At 33.1% G+C, this 20445-nt stretch overlaps 3 protein-coding genes and 2 long non-coding RNA genes across 5 annotated transcripts in view; 1 reads left to right on the top strand and 4 right to left on the bottom strand.

Moving 5' to 3' along the window:
* Positions 1-3562: 3562 nt before the first annotated feature.
* LOC134277074 (uncharacterized) overlaps positions 3563-20445 on the bottom strand; it is a 34848-nt gene continuing 17965 nt past the window's right edge. Inside the window, exon 3 of the long non-coding RNA XR_009994183.1 lies at positions 3563-3908. This is a non-coding gene — a long non-coding RNA (uncharacterized LOC134277074). The remainder of the gene's footprint in view (positions 3909-20445) is intronic.
* Positions 4754-7505, top strand: LOC134277073 (B-cell receptor CD22-like). Its single transcript, XM_062759342.1, has 8 exons — positions 4754-4898; positions 5058-5354; positions 5553-5843; positions 5975-6268; positions 6548-6688; positions 6925-6949; positions 7098-7177; positions 7414-7505. The coding sequence occupies exons 1-8, from the start codon at positions 4838-4840 to the stop codon at positions 7416-7418; spliced, it is 1194 nt and encodes a 397-aa protein (XP_062615326.1). The 5' UTR covers positions 4754-4837; the 3' UTR covers positions 7419-7505.
* On the bottom strand, positions 7866-9879 carry LOC134277061 (F-box/LRR-repeat protein 21-like). The gene is made up of 2 exons (XM_062759327.1): positions 9840-9879; positions 7866-9423 (listed from the first exon to the last, which is right to left on the bottom strand). Exon 2 carries the CDS (start codon positions 9401-9403, stop codon positions 7955-7957), a length of 1449 nt encoding a protein of 482 aa, XP_062615311.1. The 5' UTR covers positions 9404-9423; positions 9840-9879; the 3' UTR covers positions 7866-7954.
* On the bottom strand, positions 11634-12382 carry LOC134277060 (uncharacterized). The gene is made up of 2 exons (XR_009994182.1): positions 12001-12382; positions 11634-11687 (listed from the first exon to the last, which is right to left on the bottom strand). It is a non-coding gene; the product is annotated as an uncharacterized LOC134277060 (long non-coding RNA).
* LOC134277075 (F-box/LRR-repeat protein 21-like) lies at positions 15340-16770 on the bottom strand. Its single transcript, XM_062759343.1, has one exon. The coding sequence runs from the start codon at positions 16756-16758 to the stop codon at positions 15340-15342; it is 1419 nt and encodes a 472-aa protein (XP_062615327.1). The 5' UTR covers positions 16759-16770.

Here is a 20445-nt window from a genome sequence, read left to right as displayed (position 1 = left end):
GATGAAACAAGAATATCAAAAGTCTTGTTTGAAGCCATTTCGAAAATGTTATCAAGATACAAACTATTCGTGACTCAAATGCTTACTGACATTTTTCATACTTATTGTTATTCCGTTATTTACACACCGAATTGTCTGCTGCATTTTTTCCGTTTTTCCCGATAATGATCAGGAGTACACTGTCTGCAGGGGAAATGCTCACTTTTTTATGGCACTTGATACCACCTCAGATTTCTTGAGGTCCATGTTTACTTCACTTTTAATTTCTATTGTTTGAATGAACTTCTTAGCTTGAATAGTGTTTGTTACCTGCATGTATATATATCTTTATACCTCAATCCCTGATACATGCGTTATGTATCAAATTCTACATGAAATATATGGAGATAACGAACAGAAGATTAGATGTCCATTAAATAACCCAAAATAGGAGCAAAGCAAACACGGACCCCTGAAACATCAGAGGTGGATCAGGTGCCATGGAGTAGTGAGCATCCCTTGCCGACTGGTCACATACGCCGTGTGCTCCTTGTCATGATCGGGAAATAACAGAAAATCCGTCGTCAATGCAGTGTGTAAATAATGGACTAACAATTAGTATGAAAAACGTCAGTCAGCATTTAAAAGTGTACATAGTGTGAAGTGTAAGTGTACATAGTGTACGTCTAAAAGGTTTAGCATTGCGTTATATTTATAAACAAGCTTATCCCCTTATGTATTACTTTCTATATTCCTACTAGTACAATCAATGTTGGGATTTTTTTTTAAACATTTCAATAAAATTAATATCAATTATTATTTCATCAAGATTCAATCTTACTAATATAGTCAATTTGAATGAAAAAGAAGTAAAAAAAGGGGGGGATGAAAAAAATGGACTTCTAAAATTAAAGCTTTTTTAAATATATGATAACGCATTGGAGACACGGGTTCTTAATCTGTTTTCGTCCTAAGTCGTACATTGTAGAATGTGCATCTTCTCTTATTCGTCGGTCAGCAGGTTTTGGATATTCTTAGCTAATTATATGTACGAAAACAAAGCAAGACATGGTTATTTAATCAAACCTTACAGAACCATTGAAATCTTCTGTTATTATCATCTTTAACTCTCGAACATATTTTAAACATAATTGTAATATGCAGTAATGTTATGGCAATCTTCAATTAGTTATGCTAAGTTTTACAGGAATTGAAAAGCATTTTATTGTTTCTTTGAAAGTTTAACATTAACTATTTGAAAAAGCCAATAAAAGTGTTTTTTAAAAAAAAAATTCAACACATAATAAAGGATACTGCAAATAGAAGGTTCTTAACGTTTTAAGGAGGAAAATACTACTCAACTAACGTTTATATTGATTCCTTAAACTTCAACTTGCCAACAAAAGAATTGTGGCAGTAAATATAGGATATATTCTTCAACACAAAAGGTTCCAGACTTGTCTTGTATTCACCGTGTTTCGAGGTTATATTCTCATCTTGGATTTCTTACAATCTTCAAGATTTTTTCAGCCTTTTCAATTATTAAAAAGGCCACAGTAGTTATTAAACATACGAAACAAAATCCTCTTACGTGTGAATGTCCATTTTTTTCGACTGAGGTTAGGATATCCCATTGATATGCTTTGATTCTGTTTCACTTTCAGGCATGGTTGAAGCCCAAAAGTACCTTAAGAGGGTCAGTCATTTGTTTTTAATGATTGATTATTGCAGCTTCTTAAACCAATGCCAAGACGCCTAGACATTCGGTTATGTTAACAAACTAAGCAGGAAAACATATTAGGATACCTTCAAGACTTCACAAATCCTTACACTGGACCAAGCTTTATCTAATTTACAATGTATTGTTATCTGATTTATGACTTTTGTATTGCATACGGACACTCAACTACATTTAATATTGTATATTATAACAAAATATTATATTAATTTTTTTCAAGTATGAATGGTGTCATTTGTAGCTTAACTGTATTAATTAGTGCGACATAGATTGTTTTAATTTGTATTTTACGAGATTCCACCCTCTTGTTGCAATCATTTGCTTTGTTTACAAATGTGTTTTGTGACACATGAAAGGAAAATATCTTAAATTTTAAAGGGGCCTGGACACAGTTTCAGCCAAAAAATTTCATACCATTTTTTATGTTTACAAATACTTAACTAAGGCATTTCTAATGATTAGCAAATTTTTGAATTTCAGTTGTCGAGTTACAACACAGATTTAGAGCTCCAAACCTTTGTTATGTAAACAAGGCCCGAGCCATGTTTTTGTTGACATAGGTTAAATATGCTGATGTGTGTTCGTCAAAGCAGATTTTTTCAATAAAGAAGTTAATTTTAAATACAATTAGACATTTTCTAATGATTTGCTGAAGCTTGTTTTGTTATAAACATGATATATTCTAAATGTAAACAAAAACAAGGCACGAGCCTTGTTTACATTAAGAAGAATTCTTAGCCCTGTTTCTCCTTTGTAAATCAACAAATGGCATTCAAATTTTTGCTGATCATTACAATTGCCTTAGTTAGGAATTGTAAAAATTAAATTTGGTTAAAAAAAAACTCAGTTGAAACTGTGTCCATGCCCCTTTAATAGTGTAATCATGTATTTTTTATGAATTCTAATTTAAATGATAATATCGTTTATTATCTTCCCTCACAGTGGAGAAGAGGGGGAATTCAAATGTACGTAGTATCGCGCTTGTATGTGAGTTGCTTTCTTACATTGTACATGTAATTATTAAAACTTATATAGGGATCCATATAGGGAGAGGTTTTTTAAGTTGCAAGAACTTGTAACCAATCCCTTTGTATAAATTATACAATAAAATATGTTCAAATAAATAGGGATCGATGTCTTCTACTAAATTAAACATATTATATCTTTAAATCTAACTTGCTCCTCGCTAAATTTTGATGACAGTCGCATAAATACAAAAAAAATAACATAAGATACAACATTTGTGTTATATTTCCTTCTAATGTGAATATTAAGTTGCACACAAGGAATTGGTTTTGCTATTCTAATTTCAAGATCTCAAAGTAAGAAAAAAGTTCTAAGACTTATGTGATCTAATTTTCTAGATATTCAGGAATTGGCAACTGCAACCATATACAGGTATATGATAGTATCTATTGCCGGTACATTATAACATATATTTGCCTATATTTAATAATTACATAGTATCGTTTTTGACAAGTAGGGGAGTAGCAAAAAAAATGACAACTTACTTGAAATTTTTGACAATCATACAAAGAAATTTAAAAAAAAAAAAAAAAAGAATAAGGAATAATATTTCCATTTCCAATTGTTTTCCCTGTGATAAACACTACAAAAGTAAATCTTGTTTATTCTCCGTGATTCCTGTGGCATGTACATTTCTCTATATTGAAATACTACTGAAAGGTCAAAGTTCAACCTTCATGTATACGTATGGTAAATGACTGGCGTATAAACACATTGAAGAAAAAATAGATGTTTTGTTTAATTGTTTACTTTGTAAATATAATTGTATGATATATATTTTTACAAACAAAATAAAATTAATAATGAATTATCTCCGGATCAAAAGAAAGTCACCAAGTCCACTACCACCGAGGACTCGCGAGACCAAGAACTCCACTTCCGTAAACATGGTAAACAGCCCATCTGAACCACGTGGAGAAATCGGCATCGCCACATAGATTGATCTGCACTTTGAACATCATCTGATACAGACATCGTCCCTCAGTCATTACCATCCGACTTATTAAGCAACTCAACTTCCTCTGTTATTTTAACATCCACACAAATCTGTTTCCTGACCATGCTGACCTACTCCCGTTTCATCAACTGGAACATTGCATTCAGTATGACAGTGGAAAAGTGTCCTAGGGCCTATACACGTTTTCGTGCTTCCGACAACCTAAATCTAGGTCACATATATAATTAAAGTTAACAAGATTGCTTTGGTCATAATTTAAAATTCTTTTGTTGTTTATTCTGTAAATATTGATATTTGGCTACAGTAACTAAATAATCATTAAATTTGGTTCGTGTTTTATGGGATTATTTTTTATAGTAAAATTTGACGTCATGGGGCGGGGCAATAGAAAAGAACATGAAATGCCTCGTGCATTTCAAATCTACTCAATTAGACGGTAATCCGATTTTTTTAAAGATTGTTCTTTCAAGTAAAAATGGAAATAAAAGGAATCACTGTCTAGTTAGGAGGGTATGTCAGGGACATCAACAATAGTGGGAAACATTTGATAATTTAAATATAGCGGGCTTCGCCCGTTATGCAAATTATCCCATGTTTCCCACTATTGTTGATGTCCCTGACATACCCTCCTAACTAGACAGTGATTCCTTAAATAATCCCTCTATGTGAGGGGTTGATTAGGGTGGGGAAAGGTTCCATCTTTTACAACATAAAACTATCACTACATTACTTAATTGCCATTTTAACTATAATTAAAAAAATGTGAAGGGGTTCAATCAGGCTTTCAATGAACATTTCAATATCAAAGTACGTTGCAAAAAGTTGGGGGCAACACCCCCCCCCCCCCCAAACACACACATACACACACTACTTGTCTGTTTTTTATTCAAAATCTGGTGCTGTAATTAAAGTTACAGATATGCTAGTTATATATACTGGCACACTATTTATTATTCATAATAAGTACTTGGTGTTGAGTAAATTTTGATAAAAAGCAGTCGCTGAAGATTAAAACCACATCATATCAGTAAAACCAATTAGAAGTTACAGTTGCTTGCCACGAAAGTAAGACAGCGTTTTAATAAAAAGAAAAAGCGACGCCCCTCATACTGCAGTTGAATAACCGATTTCTAAATATGATGTTACATTTTTTCCTATTTATGTTCTTATCTGGAATAGTAGGTGGAACGTTAATTGGTAAGTTAAAATCAGTTACTAGAAAACTTGCTTTTAAAATCAATTTTTGCAAATTATGCAAGGAAAGTAGTATTTTAACGATCTCGACAAGCCTTGATGATTGATATTAAAAATTATATATTCAGATATAAAATAAACGATTTTAAAATTCTTTTAAAGTGAATCCAGTAGCAGCACCGTGGCTGCAAATGAGTGCAAACAATGTAACAGAAGGGCAACCAATCACTCTGAAATGTACGGTCCATTCATCCCCAAATTCTTCTCCAGTCACATGGTCTTGGAAATGTGGAAATGACAACTTGACCAGGAATGCAACGAGCACATTAGAGGAATCAGTCTTAAAGATCAACGCGGACAGGAAGTACAACGGCGAGGCATGTTATTGTAAAGTCTGGCCGCGATCTGCAAACGAAACATACAGCAAAATGTCTAATCACATGACGATTAATGTCAAATGTAAGTCGGCGGTTGTATAAAATTAAGTTTTCCATGGTCTGACGCCTGTTAAACAATTTTAATTGATATACATGTATGCTTATCAGACAAAAGTCGATACAAAAATAATCAATAGTTAATATGCCTTTTGCTTTTCGATTAAATGAACTATGCGGAGGATTAAAAAAATCGTAAAATCTCTCAATTATTTTCTTGCAGATGCTCCACGGGACGTGCCTTTCCTGAATGCCTCCAATACAGTTGTCTCGGCGGGTGATGAAATCACCCTGATGTGTACCCTCGATTCTATGGGAAACCCTCCCATTCGATGGTCATGGAAGTGCGATCGAAGCTATGTATACAACAGAAGAGTTTATAACCTTAATGCCACGTCAAAACTTGTTCTTGATGCTGATAGAAATCTAAACGGGAAAGTTTGTTACTGTGTGGCGAAAAGTTACCCTCTACAGTACGAAGCTGCATCCAATACCATCTCTCTTACCGTATATTGTAAGCAACTTTCTATAGAATAATTTTTCTTATGGGGAGAGGGGGGTGGTAAAATTTCTATCCCATTCTTCTTGAACTCAATGGAAATCCCACTGATTTTAGGTTTATCATTCTATGACTTCATATTTTAGCGTCCCCTGATGGCTTACCAGAAATAGATAAATCCGTTTATTTTGTTGACGAGAATACCCCCGTCAAGTTGAGCTGTTCCCTGCGTTCTGCTGGAAACCCCCCTGTATCGTGGCTGTGGTACTGTGACAACAAACTGCAGACGAGAGGCATCAAACACTCGGGTTCGAGGTCGGCACTGACTATAATTGCACAGCGGAAAGACCACAACTCTGCATGTTACTGTCGGGCAAGAAGTGAATCTCAATGGGGAAATTACGACAAAAATTCGTCTAAAGCCATTATTACAATCAAATGTAAGACTTTTAAAGAGTGTAACGTGTTATTTAATCAATATTGAAATTGATATTTTACAAAAACCTTACTATATCTTCTAGATTAATGTTTAGATGTGTTTTACAATAAATTGTACGTGTAGTAGCTTTATACGTGTATGCTTGGTGCATTATCAGAAAAAAACTAACTAAATACATACATTTAATATTTAATTTGAAAAATTGTAGAACTCCCTGAATATGGTATTTAGTGCTTGTTTCGTCGATTAATCTTTAAACAAGAAATATATTTATCCCCAGCTCAAGTTATGCCAACTTCCAGCAACTCTAGAGCTGGAATCAGTGCAGGTGTTTTTGGTGCCGTAACCGGGATTTTTGTACTGATGCTCATCCTTGCTGGTGTCATTATTTTTATTCACCATAGAAGAATTGAAGATATAGGTTGTAGGCTTGAATGCATTAAGCAATATTTTTGTTACTTGAAAATGATTTTATGAAAAAAATTAAAAATTATCTTGGTAAAGAAACATGTCAGGAATGCATTTATAAATTTTGTATTTTGCAATGCTTTGTTTTCTTTAAACATTGACATTTCTGACTTGATAACTGACTGTTCACTACATAAAAAAATGCCTTTTAGCAGATTATGATAAATTAACTTTTAGTTATAATTTTAGGTAAACAATTTCCCACAGGGACAAGGTAGGATTCCGACATGTATATATTAAAAGCCAAAAAATTATACATGTACTGCACATAGCTTCAATACAATCAATTTTAAAAACAAAGCTACTAAAATATGAGAGAGAATAATTTTCAAAGAAACAATGACCTTTGCTGTCTTGCGCAGGGAGAGTGTGAACGACACAGCAGGTGGACAGGACAATCTAAATTACAGAACCCTCCGGGAAGAAGGCGTCCACTCAAAAGGTGTGTAGGTGTTTTTATCTTAATAGTTTAATAATTTTAATACGTTGGGGAAAATGCTTGCATGATATATTATCATATTTCTTTCCTGGCGTTTTGTTTCCGATTTTACAGATTTTTTTCGCCCATCGGTTAAATAATTTTGGATTCAAATACTGCATGTTTGAAATTGAATGAATTGCTAATATGGTATTATTCAAAATCGTTATTCTTTCATAAGTGCATTTCTTATTTTGCAGATTAAAATACAGCATGGAATTTCTCTGAGACATATTAAAGGCGCATTATTATTCACTGACTGGTGAATTTCCCACGAAAAGAATTTCTTCCAGCATTTTTTAAAAAATTGATTCTTTATTAAAATGTTCATATACTTATATAAGTTTTTACTTGTATTGATGTTTTTACGCGGACAGAGGTTTAAAGATTTGCAGAATCTGGGACAGGAAGTGTTTAATATTATTTCTCGTATGGAACCAGAACAGGTTGTGCACATTTTTATGACTGGTTAAAGCGACATAAGAAATCTGTTGAGTTAAACGGTGACTATGTTAAAAAAAAAGTTAAATGTATTTAGCTTTTGACGTCGGGTAATGTCATACAGTCAAGGATTTTCGTTTTAATGCTCCGGGTATGAGTGTTCAGGATTAAATTTGCATATTACTAAGATGAAAAATGACTTTAATGAAAATAATAGTTTCATATATTTTTAATCAATTACTAATGTTGTCTTTAATACGGACATCCCCGGTACTCCTATAAATATCATACAATGTATTTTCAATTCTGTGCCACTTGCTGCACTTTCTTTGGCGTGGGAATCCATTTATATCCCAAATGCTTTGACACGGTATCAATCATTTCTTGTTTCCTAACATCGTTCTCTCGTTCCATTTGTTCTCTTTGATGAAACCTGAGCATAGCCACAAGGACGTATTTTCCATCCGGGCCTTTAGCAATCACTTGATCTTCATCGTATTGATCCTCTGTATTGCTTACATATATATTCTCCCTTAAAAAATCAAAGGTCATCCATGAATTAGATCGGAGCGCTGCGAGTCGTTCTACGTTTTCACAACTGATTCTTCCATGGTATACAAGTTGAAGAAGGTTTGGCGACTTTTCCACCATGCTTACGAGTTCGTTTTCAAAAGCTGTGTCTTCTCCGTATGATTCGAAGCATTTCAGTGTGTTTTTGTACTTATCTGTAATATATTGTACAACATTTTCGTCACAACGAGAATACGCCATAAATTTCGTGACAGAAACTGGACAAGAAGGTTTTAACAGATTTGACAATTCCACTAGAGGGACTCGAGACATTACAGTTAGTTCTACCTCTACACCAACGTTCTTCAAACAAAAACGTTCCCAAACCCTGTCAGATATCTCAGGAATTGCAAAATCAGGATCTTCTGGTATGTAGTTGACGAGTATTTGTAGGCGTTTCAATGTTTGTCTCTGTTTGGATGATAGAACTTCCAGGAGCTGCTCGTTCATCATAGGAGAACGCAGAGCTAGATGTTTCAGATTACTAAAATGTCCGACAAAGTCAGCTGTTTCCCTGGGAGAAAGCAGGATCGGTTGTCTTTCTGTCCATACATTTGTATTGGACCAAAACAAACTCATGTGCTCCAGATCTTTAAGTTTAGGGTTTAACATGGCTGCTTCGAAGATGTTTTCATCTAGATTTTCCAAGTTTCGAGGAAACATGGGCCAAGAGACAATGTTCAGGTTTTTCAAGCGAAATGCATTCTTTACAATATTTACAAGAGGTTTCAAATTTCGACTGCATGATCGATTCCCTGCAAAATGGCGGATTGACGTCAAAACCCCTGCGTACAGCGTTAACGTTTCAAGTCTGCATTCTTTAGAAACTTCCTCTACGAGATCATTCCAATTACCAAAGTCTTGATCCAAATGTCCACTAATAACAAAAGTTAAATGTTGGAAATATTTTCCAAAATGTTTGACAAGATTGATGCTTTTGGTTGGTATCACGACCTGATTATAAAAACCATAGTTTTCATTGTTTCCCAGAACGAATAATTTCATTTTCCGCCATAAAGTAGGATGATTAAACGCTTCATTAAGTCTTGAACAGGTGACTGAGACATGGTACCTGTTATTTAAGTCAAGGTAGTCTAATATGTTGACCCAAACAATTGTGGGCAGGTCACTGAAGTCGGGTATACCTTGATCTTGATCCGGTGAGCTTCCATTAATCATTTCTAATAAGCGTTTCAAGTCTACGGAAATAATACAAAACAAAAACAAGTACAGTTGTCTGGCACATTATCAATTACGAGGCAACAATGTCTGGCATTTGGAAACAATTCTGAGGTGTATTATAATGACTATTGAGAGATCATGCATTGTCAATATTATCCTGGTGAACAGATTAAATAAGAAAACTAATATAACTTTGAAATTCGTAGAGCAATATGACACAATTTTATATAGAAAAAAATAATAACATCCTGAGGAGAAATCAGTCAGAGTCTGAACATGTATATTTAAACAAGTACATTCTGTGTGTACAAAATAAAATATTAATTTAACATGTTTAAAGGAAATACAAAAGTAATATTTTATAAACAAAATGCTGCAAACTATATACAATTATGAAGTAAAAGTATAATTATATGATTAAACAGAAACTTACGTCTTATTTCTCGCTGTAGAAATACCGATGTGTGGACGTTTGTTTACATTCCAAGATCATGTCTATTTTTAGAAACCTATCTTTAGCTATGATATCCAAAACCAGTTATCTACCTTTGTACATTAGCCATGAATCTTGTACGGACAGGATTGATGAATATGTACACTTGATCGTCTCTCTTGAGGAATATTTTTGATCATAATCAGTAAGTTAGATAAAATTTTCAAAAACACACGCCACATTTTATTTCTGTATTTGTAATAGGAGAACGAACCATTCATAGATTAAAATGTCCAAATCAAATGTACGATAGGGTCGACTGACACAGCTGAGCAAATAGAAAATAGTTACATATTATATTTATTACTTATTAAAATACCTTGTCAAAAGAATTAAATCTGCCGAGATAAAGCCTTAAAAAACATATAAGTAGTATTTCACAAACATGTATTTAATAAACAGCTATCAAAATTAAAGAATTGCTTTTGATCTCGGTGCAACAGAATTAAGAAACATTTTGATTTTAAATATAGTATTTTAAGATTCAGTACACTGTTTTAAAATAATTTTAAAAAAATAATAATAAAAACATCCTAGCGAGAGAGGCAGTACAAACCAAACGCTATTTTACAGGGTAGATACTTACATGCATAAATGACAATGAAGCGGGGCATTTACACAATTGGATTTTTTTTTTTTGTTTAATGGGGGAGGGGTTAAAATCTTATGGTCTTTCCCATTTTCCTTTTTTTCCCCAGTGTTTGTTGGTTTCTACAAGATTTATGTAAAGTGCACACAAATTAAGTTTTAAAATTGCACAGTCATGTCCCATTAAATTGTGCACTGATCAAATGACTGAACTACATGTATATTTCCAGACAGATTTTATCTAATAAAGTCACAATGCCAGGAAAATAATTACTTGTCCTTTATACCAACAATCTGATTCAATGCCGAAATATCCACAAGGGACAGACGACTGTATAATGTAACAACCCCCCCCCCTCCCCTGGAGAATTTTTAAAAATAAATTTTGAATATTTCGTTATTTTTATCATTAAACTCTTGCATTCCTCGGCTATTAAGTATTTTCAAAATTGTTTAATGTACTTTTATTATCAAAACCTCATTCGTTGTGATGCTGGGATAGCTGCAGAACTGTAGCTCTCTGCTTGAGAAAATTCGGACACACTGTAAAAAATGTGTTTAGATGATAGACACTTTCCTAAGCACTTTCTTGTCACACTTTTTTTGATGCGTTGAAATTCTAAACACATTTAATTTCATTACGTGTAACGGAAAGTGTTTAGACCCTAAACACTTACATGTTTAGACTTTAAACACGTTACAAAACATGTTATGATACATGTTTACAAATTAAACACTTGGATGTTTTCGTTGTCTACCTGCAAGAAAACTGAAAAAATAACAATTGTTTACATTTTAAATTTTATTCAATGAACATTCAAACATGGATTTTTTATAAAGAATTTAAAATTAAATATACATTATATTTTTACACGCTGGTTTTAATTCTAACCAGATTAGCAAGCAGTTATTTCTCATGTCTGTATCAAGTTTAACTTCCAGCAAATTTTCACTGAGCAACACACGCATAATTTGTTTTCATCTGTGACCGTCAGTAGGTAATCCACTGTCATTATTTGAGAATATTTTTAAGTTGTTCAAAGCTATAACGAACAGCAGACTTCACAAAACTCAGTTTCCCCTAGAAAGTAAGAAGTGTTGAAAAATGTAAGAACGATGGCATGCCATTGTGGACTTGGAGATGGCAACAGTTTCTCTGATACGTGTATTTTTGCTTTCAAGTTCGATGTGGACCATATCCTGTAAGAAAAAAATTCAAATTTTATCAAAATATGCTTTTCACTGGCTGGATTTCTATGAACCTTTTTATTTTACATGTTTGATAGCTATTATTGTGCTACTTTTATTGAACCTCGTCTATATAACCACTATTAAGTATTAATACCGTTGTAGATATTATTGATATTCTATATAATGTACTCCTTTCTAGATTTTAGGAATACAAAATATAACCGAAGGTAATCTTGATCTACAGCTACATGTGCAAACGCATGTCTATTTACGTAGCCCATCATGGTCAATTGATGTAAAATAAAAATAATATTTAACATACCTTTTATCGCAGTAATGTTGCAGTTTAAATGCATTTCACAATCTCTTCATGGTTATCACTTTGATTAGCATTCACTTCCTTTAATCCATCTTCTTTAGCTAACATTGGGATTTCCTTTGTTTCGATAACCGCTCTATTTATCATTCGAATATATATGCGTCATTTCCGGGAAGATAACTCTGCACTTCACAGAAAAGTGTTCAATTTCTAAACACTTCTATCTAAACATGTGTTAAATCTTAACATCATTTAGATAAAACACACGTTTAGACACAAGTGTTTAGCAGTTAAACACAATCTAACACACGTTTAGACCTAAATGTTTAGCCGTTAAACACAATCTTATACATGTTTAGGTCAAAACACGTAACGGAAGTGTTTATTTTCTAAGCGCATTTTTTACAGTGCAGATAAAGCAGAGAGCTACAGATCCAAGCATTGTAAAAACCTTCGATTTACGCCGACGATTTTTTGTCGCACACTATGGGTATTTTTTCGTGTATGTTATACTTTCCCCAGCATTGAAAATAGTTTTAAATGGTATTTAATAATTAATCATACATTCATCTTCAATTCCTGGTCATTTACTTACCCCTCAACGCTTACAAATGGCTGTTTGTGGTTACGGACTTCAAAATGGAACTCTTTTAAACCGACATGACAAAACTATATACAGGACTTTTTGGGACCGTGAAAAGGTAAACAAAGTATCAAATATAAGAGTTGTATATATGAATTATTATAGGATACTATTCCAAGAGCAAGAGAAAGCTTAAAGCCGCTTGGTCCGATTCTTATCGCTAAAAATTATTTTCCTTTTTCTTCTTGAAAAACAATTGTCCATAAATTGTTTCAACTTTTGTCAAATTATATCCCCAAAGTCTTTTTCTTTTAAAAGATATCAAAATTCAAAAGTTAAAAAAATAATTTTTGTTAGGTCACACAATAAATAATCCTATGTTGATATCTCGTGAATTCACCTTCGAAAAATTAGATTTATCGCTTACATGTATATCTCATGAAGAACAAACCCGAGCAGTTTTTTTTCACAATAAAGTACTTATACCTGTACATGGCATTGGCGGATCCAGGGGGGGGGGGGGGGGGGGGGGTTCCGGGGGTTGGACCCCCCTCTTTATTTTTTGCCAAGTAGAGAAAGAGAGAGAAAGAAGGGGGATAAAACGTTTCCCGAGAATAAGTATTTGTACGTCTAACTTAAATATGTACTGAATAGATAGATTCTCACACATTTAGTTTTTCCATTCACCTTCATCATTACTTTTTATGAATGAATGGTAGAAAATATTCTACTTATTTTTATATATCTTATATATATATGAAATGTAACATGCGAGGTTAAATTTGATATTAGATTCCCGAGATCTTAATTTGGCTGTGTTGGCTATATACAAGAAGGTGCCACTTTTTAAAACTAAATCTTATGAAGAAACTAAAATTTAATTCATTGTTTTATACCCAATCAAAAAAGGATTTTCAAATTCTTAAAGAAAATTCATTCTACTCTTCGGAAATGCTGCAAATCCATTCAATTATAAGGCTTCAGTAGTTTTTTAAATGTGTTGATTTTTTTTATACGGACTGGGGGTACGTTTTCAAAGAAAAAAGGACGTAGAACAAAGATATTATTTTCCACAATCTTATATTTTTCCATACATGTGTGTGTCTTTGCCTGAGAGTGTGTAAGGGGGGGGGGGTTAGAGGGACACAACCCTGGAACCCTCCCTTTCAAAAATTGCTGGATCCGCCCCTGCATGGACAATATTTTACCCTTCGTAACTGAACTTCATTTCTTTAAAAACATATGATTTTCCTTTATTCTTTAAATACGCATATTGATATAAAAATTACTATGGATAATATTCAATTAATTAATTTCTTGATTTTTTAAAGATAAATTATGACTTATTGGATGAGAAAAAATACTCGGGTTTGAATTATCTTCATTATTAGATATAACTGATAAATTTATTTCTTTCAAAAATTACTTCACAACAGATCTTAACTTCCTGTCAGGAACTTCTGTTTGTCAATAAGATTTTTGATCTACTTTTTCCATGTAAGGATTGTTGTAATAAACTATAAAATCAATCTTATAATTTATTTTTATATATCATCTATGTAATGACGTACTTTCATAGTGTTAGATAATATGTGCCTGTTTCGGATTAAGCGGCTTTAAACTACAGGAAGTAAATACCTAAAGTAGCGACAAAAAATCGTCGGCGTAAATCGAAGGTTTTTACAACGCTTGGATCTGTAGCTCTGCTTTATCTGTCCGAATTTTCTCAAGCAGAGAGCTACATTTCTGCAGCTAATGCTGATAAAGAATATACATGTAGATGGAGTCATATAATGAGCACAATAAAGAATGGAATAAAGAAAAAAATCTCAAGTTGTGTAAATGATAATTTTGCATTTTTTTTTTTTTCGCTTTACATGCAGTACATATCCTGCATGTTTCCCGTTAATAACAATGATTTTCTTGTAAATAATTTCCGTACAAATTTTAGATGCAATATATATACATGTACATCCACTCCAACAAAGGAAACTGTCCGGGTGAACTTTTCTGACGTGATGTATTTTGCCATATTCATCTAAAACACAGCATTGTGGTAACCTAGTTTCCATTCTTCTGTTTAGTCGCAAATAAATCAAGCTTTTAAAAAACCATGATGTTTCTCAGATATCTTCAAAATGTACGGTTATGAAATATTTCGGAACCCCCTCTCCCCCCCCCCCCCCAAGAAAAAAAAAGAAAAATGGGGGGGGGGGGGGGGAAACGTTTATTACTTATGCTTGTATATTATGAAATTTCTATAGTATGACATTTTTTTTTTAAATGTATTACTCCTTCAAATATTTGAAAGAATGGACAAAAAACACATTATTATACTTGTTACCATGTACAACTTGAGATGAAAGGATGAACAACATTTTATTATTTAATATATCTTGATCGTAGCAAATCTTACATGTAATTGTATACCTCTTACACATTGCTTTTAATCCAATTAATGTCAGCTTTCTTTTAATTTCTACCGGGTAGTCATAAAAAAAGATAATGAACAGAACGATCAGTCATACATCTTAAAATTTAGATAAATTACTGTAACATTTTTTAAAATGTTTCTTATGAGACAGAAATATTCAGTTTAAATATTTCCAATGAACTGAGAGCAAATCAAATACTTAATACTTTTCAGATCAAATACTATAATAAAAATAAAATATAAAAGTCAATATTCCTTATATACAGCTCAAACTTCAATGAATTAACTACATATAATGGTGTACATGTATACTATTAAACATTTATTATTGATCCAACTCCTCAGGAAACCAATCTCGACCCAAATTTTCCGACACTTTCTCAATCATGATCTGTTCCTCTTCTTCATGGTCTAACATAGAAACCTGTTCGTGAAATTTCACTAGATCCACAGGGACATACACTCCGTCCTTATTTTTCGCTATTACTTGGTCACTGTCATTGGTCATTTCCGGATTCTTCTCGACATTCTTTTTATAAATGTTCTTCCTAATCAAGTGAAACGACTCCCAATTATTTTTTCTTAGTTCCGCTAGATGTATAACATTCTGACAGTTAATTTTCCCGCAGTATTTTAACCTACATAGTTGGTCTGAGTTTTCCACAAGAGTAACTAGTTCTCTTTCAAAATCTCCATCCTCTTCTTTGTATTCAAATGTAGCCAGTGTCGAATTGAAAGAATCTGCCAGGTAAGAGATAAATTCCTTGTCACTTCTGATATACTCTCCAAACCTTATTTCATAGAGAGGACAGGAAGGCCTTAGGAAACATTCTAGTTTGTAATGCGGTGCTCTTGACAAAACCAAAACTTTCACTTTCACGTTGGTGTTGTAATTTGAGAAATCTTTCCAAACTGATTCATTCACTGCAGGCATTTTGAAAGATTCGTCTTCAGGAATAAAATTTATTGTTACATCTAATTGTTGAAGCTTCTCTCTAACCCTACATGATAAACTCGAGATAAGATCTGACGTGATCATAGGCGATCTTAAGGCTAAATGTGTCAAGTTCTTGAAATGATCCACCAATTTCAAAGTCAACTCAGATGAAATTAAATGTGGTCTACGCACAGAACAAGCCGTGGACTCGCATTTAAATAAGCTTAGTTTTCTCAGATCTTTAATTTTGTCATTTTCAATAGCAGCTTGAAATATATTTTCATCAGGATTCTGTAAGGATTTAGCAAATACTGGCCATGACTTTACGATAAGAGTCTTTAAATGCGACTGATTTCTAACTAAGTCTACCATAGGCTTCATATTTTCAGTACGAGTTTTCATTTCCGATACATTTGATATATTTCTCAAACCACCTACGTCTAATGTTAGATGACCCAAATTAAAATCCTTGATGCTGTCTTCTAAAACAGTGTTCCATTGTCCGAAATATGTATGCAATGGTCCCCAAATACAAAAGGTAACGTCATGGAACATTTTTGCAAATCGACGAACGAGATGAAAATTTCTTTTGGGAATTTTAACAAAGTGGAAGTATCTGTGTTTTCCTGAGCTTCCCCCTACATCTAGTTTTACTTTCTGCCATAGTGTGGGGTGATTAAATGCATTGTAAATGTTTGAACACGCCAGAGATGCACTGTATCTGTCTTTAAGTGACAAATATTCCAATACCCCAATCCAAACGACAATCGGGAGATTGCCAAAATCAGGTGAATCCTCTACATTCATTGCTGGATGCTCATTTGCATTCTCTTTAACTGAAATACAAATTAAAATTGGTAAAGGAATTACACAGCTGTTACAAAAAAGAACAATCACAAACTTTGCGCTGCGGCACTTTATAATATTTTTTTATACATGTATGAGTGTCATAAATTAATGATCTAACAGAAGATAAGGAAGAATGATTTTCATTTGATGTGGCGGATTCCGGCATCTTGTAAAGGCGATCCCGACCAATTTTGAGGTCGGGGTAGGACCCTTAGCCACTTATAAAAAGATGATCTATAAAATCTTATGTATATTTTGGTCACAAAAGAGGGATCCTGATCCCCTCTGTATACATGTATATCTGCCAGTATTCTGTATACCAGATATAAATTAAATTTATTATCCCCTCGCAACGGAGGGAATATAGTTATGCAATAGTGTGTATGTATGTTTGTGGATGTGTTATGTCCTAGCTGTGTATATGTTTGTTGATGTGTTATGTCCTGTGTGTATGTTTGTTGATGTGTTATGTCCTGTGTGAAACGGAAGTGAAGTAATTTGCATTGGGATCGATGTCGAATGCTGCCTAAATGCAGTCTGCGAGGGGATGCTTCGTTTTGCAGTCCCCTTGTTCAATTTGAAGAAGACAAATTAGCTTTGCATATATAGTGTATAACAAACATTTAATGGTATAGTTGTATATCATTCTAAAAGGACGACTCATTAAGACACAGGGCACTTTTTAAAGAGTCAACTACCTGAATAGTCCCTATGCAAAGAAGCTGTATACAGTATAACTGATTCAAGAATTATAAGATGTATTATCAATGTATACAGGATCTTAGTGAACGGATATGACACGCCTATCTTTAACATGTTTAATGTTCATTTTATTGAAGCGTACAGGTAGAAATACAACAAACATTTTCATAATGGATAAACACATTATTAAATTAACAAACATGCTTATTATTTTTTTATCTTGTAGGATAGACCTACACATATAAACAGCAAAGAGCCTTTTACAACTGTTTCATACACATCAAAACGTATTTTGTTTAGGCAATTTTCAATTCTTTTTCCCCCAATATTTTAGAGAGCATCTACTCTTGCTAGTAAGTTAATACCTGGTGACACGCGCTTCTTCAGTCCTGAATGGAGCCAGCTAAAATAAAATGGTAATCCTTTTTCACTGTTTTTGTAAATATTTACATTGTTTACAAATGCTGAAATTCACTATTTAATATAGGCCTTTCAGCTGCAGTTACATGTACGATTCGATGTTATGAACGACAACTAATTACCGGAACTTGTGTACAGCAGGTCCGAGGTTATGCAGTCAGTTTTTAGCATCTCCCAAGTGTTTCTTTGCTCTTAGTAGTATCAAGTGGTTTTAAATTAAGTACAAATGTTGAACTTTTTAATCATATAATTACAGACTCTGATTAATTTATATATTTGTGAAATTTTTAATTAAAAATATAAAGTGAAATTTAACCCGTTCTAAATCTAAATCTGAACAGATTTAATTTTATACTTGGTCTTTCCTATTCGTATCTGTGACACAAATAAGATCATTAATTGTTGCATTCACTTGTAGAAATATATTTAAGAAATAACTGTTAATTTTTTTATTTCATGATGTGATCAATCGAGTGGCTTGCGTGATAATTTGCATAAACGCCGAATTTTCGAATGATACCTTTTGAAACCAACAACTTTGACCCTTTGACCTTGAACTTAGAGTTTGATCTACTTTTAAAAAACTTAAACCTTGGCAATTACTTTTGAATGGTTAGGACTAGGGCTTTCATACTTCCCATATGTAATCTTTGTGGCAAGGCCTTTCTTTAGAAACCAACAACCTTGACCCTTCGACCTCGACCCTGGAGTTTGACCTTTTTCTAGAAAACGTTAGCCTTGGCCATATGGCCATAACTTTTGAATAGGTAATGTTAGGTTTTTATATTTCACATTTGTATTTCTTGTGAAAAGGCCTAACTTTGGGAATCAACATGTTTTGATTTTCATTTGAGAAAATTTAACCTTCGATTTGTTGCCATACGAGGGCATCAGTGTTTCACAAACACATCATTTTCTTAACTTAAAATGTTTATTGATACATGGTATATCATTGTATTAATTGATTGTTTGTACTTTAAAGTATAAGTAAACAAAAATTTTATAAAATATAGATTGATCTTGCTCAAAATGCTTGTTTAGGCTTCATGCCAGCTTTTAACGTGTTGCATACAGTATTATCATCGGCTCAATTTGTACCCAGTACAAATATATTTAATACTAGTATATAGATCTAAAATAAAAGTTTTTTCATTAAATCATTATTTCAATGCAATTCTTATTTTATTTGCACTTACATGTACTTTGCATGCAAAACTTCAAAGGAGGGTGTTTACTATAGTAAATGACTAAAAATATAACTTAATTTAAGACGTATATAAAGTTGCATGCTGGCGATAAAAAATCACAAAATCTTTTGTTGTAGTCAACATTTAGACTTTAACTAGAAAAGTTCAAAACTTGAGTGACCTGAAAGGTCATAATCTCGACTCAAGGTCAAAAGTTTAGAAGTTTGAAATGAGTTCAAGCGGAAGTCATTTTCCTCATGACTTAAAGGTACATTTTATATTGATCCAAGTTCAAAGGCCAAGGTCAATAAGACAGTAAATGGTGTCGAGATAAACAGACTAACTTTAAATTTAAAAAAAATATTTAAACTTACAGAATTAATTGAAAAAAATTGTTCGCACGACTTGGAATCAACAATATCTCAAAGTTAAGGTCACGCCAGAGGAAGAGCATCCTTTGATCAAAAGAATCCAAAAACTTTTCATCCAATTTTTTATCCATGAATTCAATATTTAACAAATCTTGTCAGACTTGGCTGAACATTTTCAGTAATTTCATGGACTTGAAATGTTATCATTAATCTGTTAAACAGTTCATCAATAACCTTTTACAATTTTGCTGTTTGTCCCATTAATATTCCCCCATGGTTTAAAGAACTGTTGATCCATAAACAAGATTTATATTATAAAAGTATGGCTGCTGGTACTTTATAGTGATATAGTATAAGATTCGTAGTATTTAGTACATGTATACATGCATAAGGGATAAGGGGAAATTTTTTTAAAAATGTCTTCTTTGTTTGATTCCCTTGAAAAGTTTAAATGAAAACTTTGAAAGCTTGAATTATAAATAGCCATGTTTTTGATTGTTTCACTTATGTGTACCATTGCATTAAAGAAGATACAGAGCGGTTTCTATGAAATGGCTTAAACTGATCTGAGGTAGTAAAGATATTTCATAAACATCGGAATATCCACACCTATTTTAACAATCTCTGTGGCCCAGATAGCAAGCTGACGTTGGGCCGATGTTGGCATGTGGTTGGTAGATCGGCTACATATCGCGGTTGGCAGAACGATATTGGGCCAACATCGGTCCGACATTGTCATTACAACAGTCGGTGTATTGATATTGTTCCAACATCGGTCCGACATTGTAATTACAACAGTTGGTGCATTGACATTGTACCAACATCGGTCCGACATCGTAATTACAACAGTTGGTGCACTGACATTGTTCCAACGTCGGGCCAACATCAGGCACGTAGCATCGTTCTCAAAAGTGGGGGGGGGGGGCATAGATTTTTTTTTACTTACATGAAAAAGTTGACAAGCA

This window comes from Saccostrea cucullata, unplaced genomic scaffold (assembly GCF_032062105.1).
Source record: "Saccostrea cucullata isolate Sc308-1 unplaced genomic scaffold, CSIRO_AGI_Scuc_v1 ctg1380, whole genome shotgun sequence".
Classification (NCBI taxonomy): domain Eukaryota; kingdom Metazoa; phylum Mollusca; class Bivalvia; order Ostreida; family Ostreidae; genus Saccostrea; species Saccostrea cuccullata.
The sequence above is the reverse complement of the archived record's forward strand: the minus strand, read 5'-3'. Positions and strand labels throughout refer to the sequence as shown.

Excerpts from the sequence above, each read along its gene's own strand:
- LOC134277073 (XM_062759342.1), top strand. The coding sequence starts at position 4,838 with ATGATGTTACATTTTTTCCTATTTATGTTCTTATCTGGAATAGTAGGT. Across the intron at positions 4,899-5,057 it reads AGTAGGTGGAACGTTAATTG|TGAATCCAGTAGCAGCACCG; the intron begins GTAAGTTAAAAT and ends ATTCTTTTAAAG. Across the intron at positions 6,950-7,097 it reads CAATTTCCCACAGGGACAAG|GGAGAGTGTGAACGACACAG; the intron begins GTAGGATTCCGA and ends TGTCTTGCGCAG.
- LOC134277061 (XM_062759327.1), bottom strand. The coding sequence starts at position 9,403 with ATGATTAATGGAAGCTCACCGGATCAAGATCAAGGTATACCCGACTTC.
- LOC134277075 (XM_062759343.1), bottom strand. The coding sequence starts at position 16,758 with ATGAATGTAGAGGATTCACCTGATTTTGGCAATCTCCCGATTGTCGTT.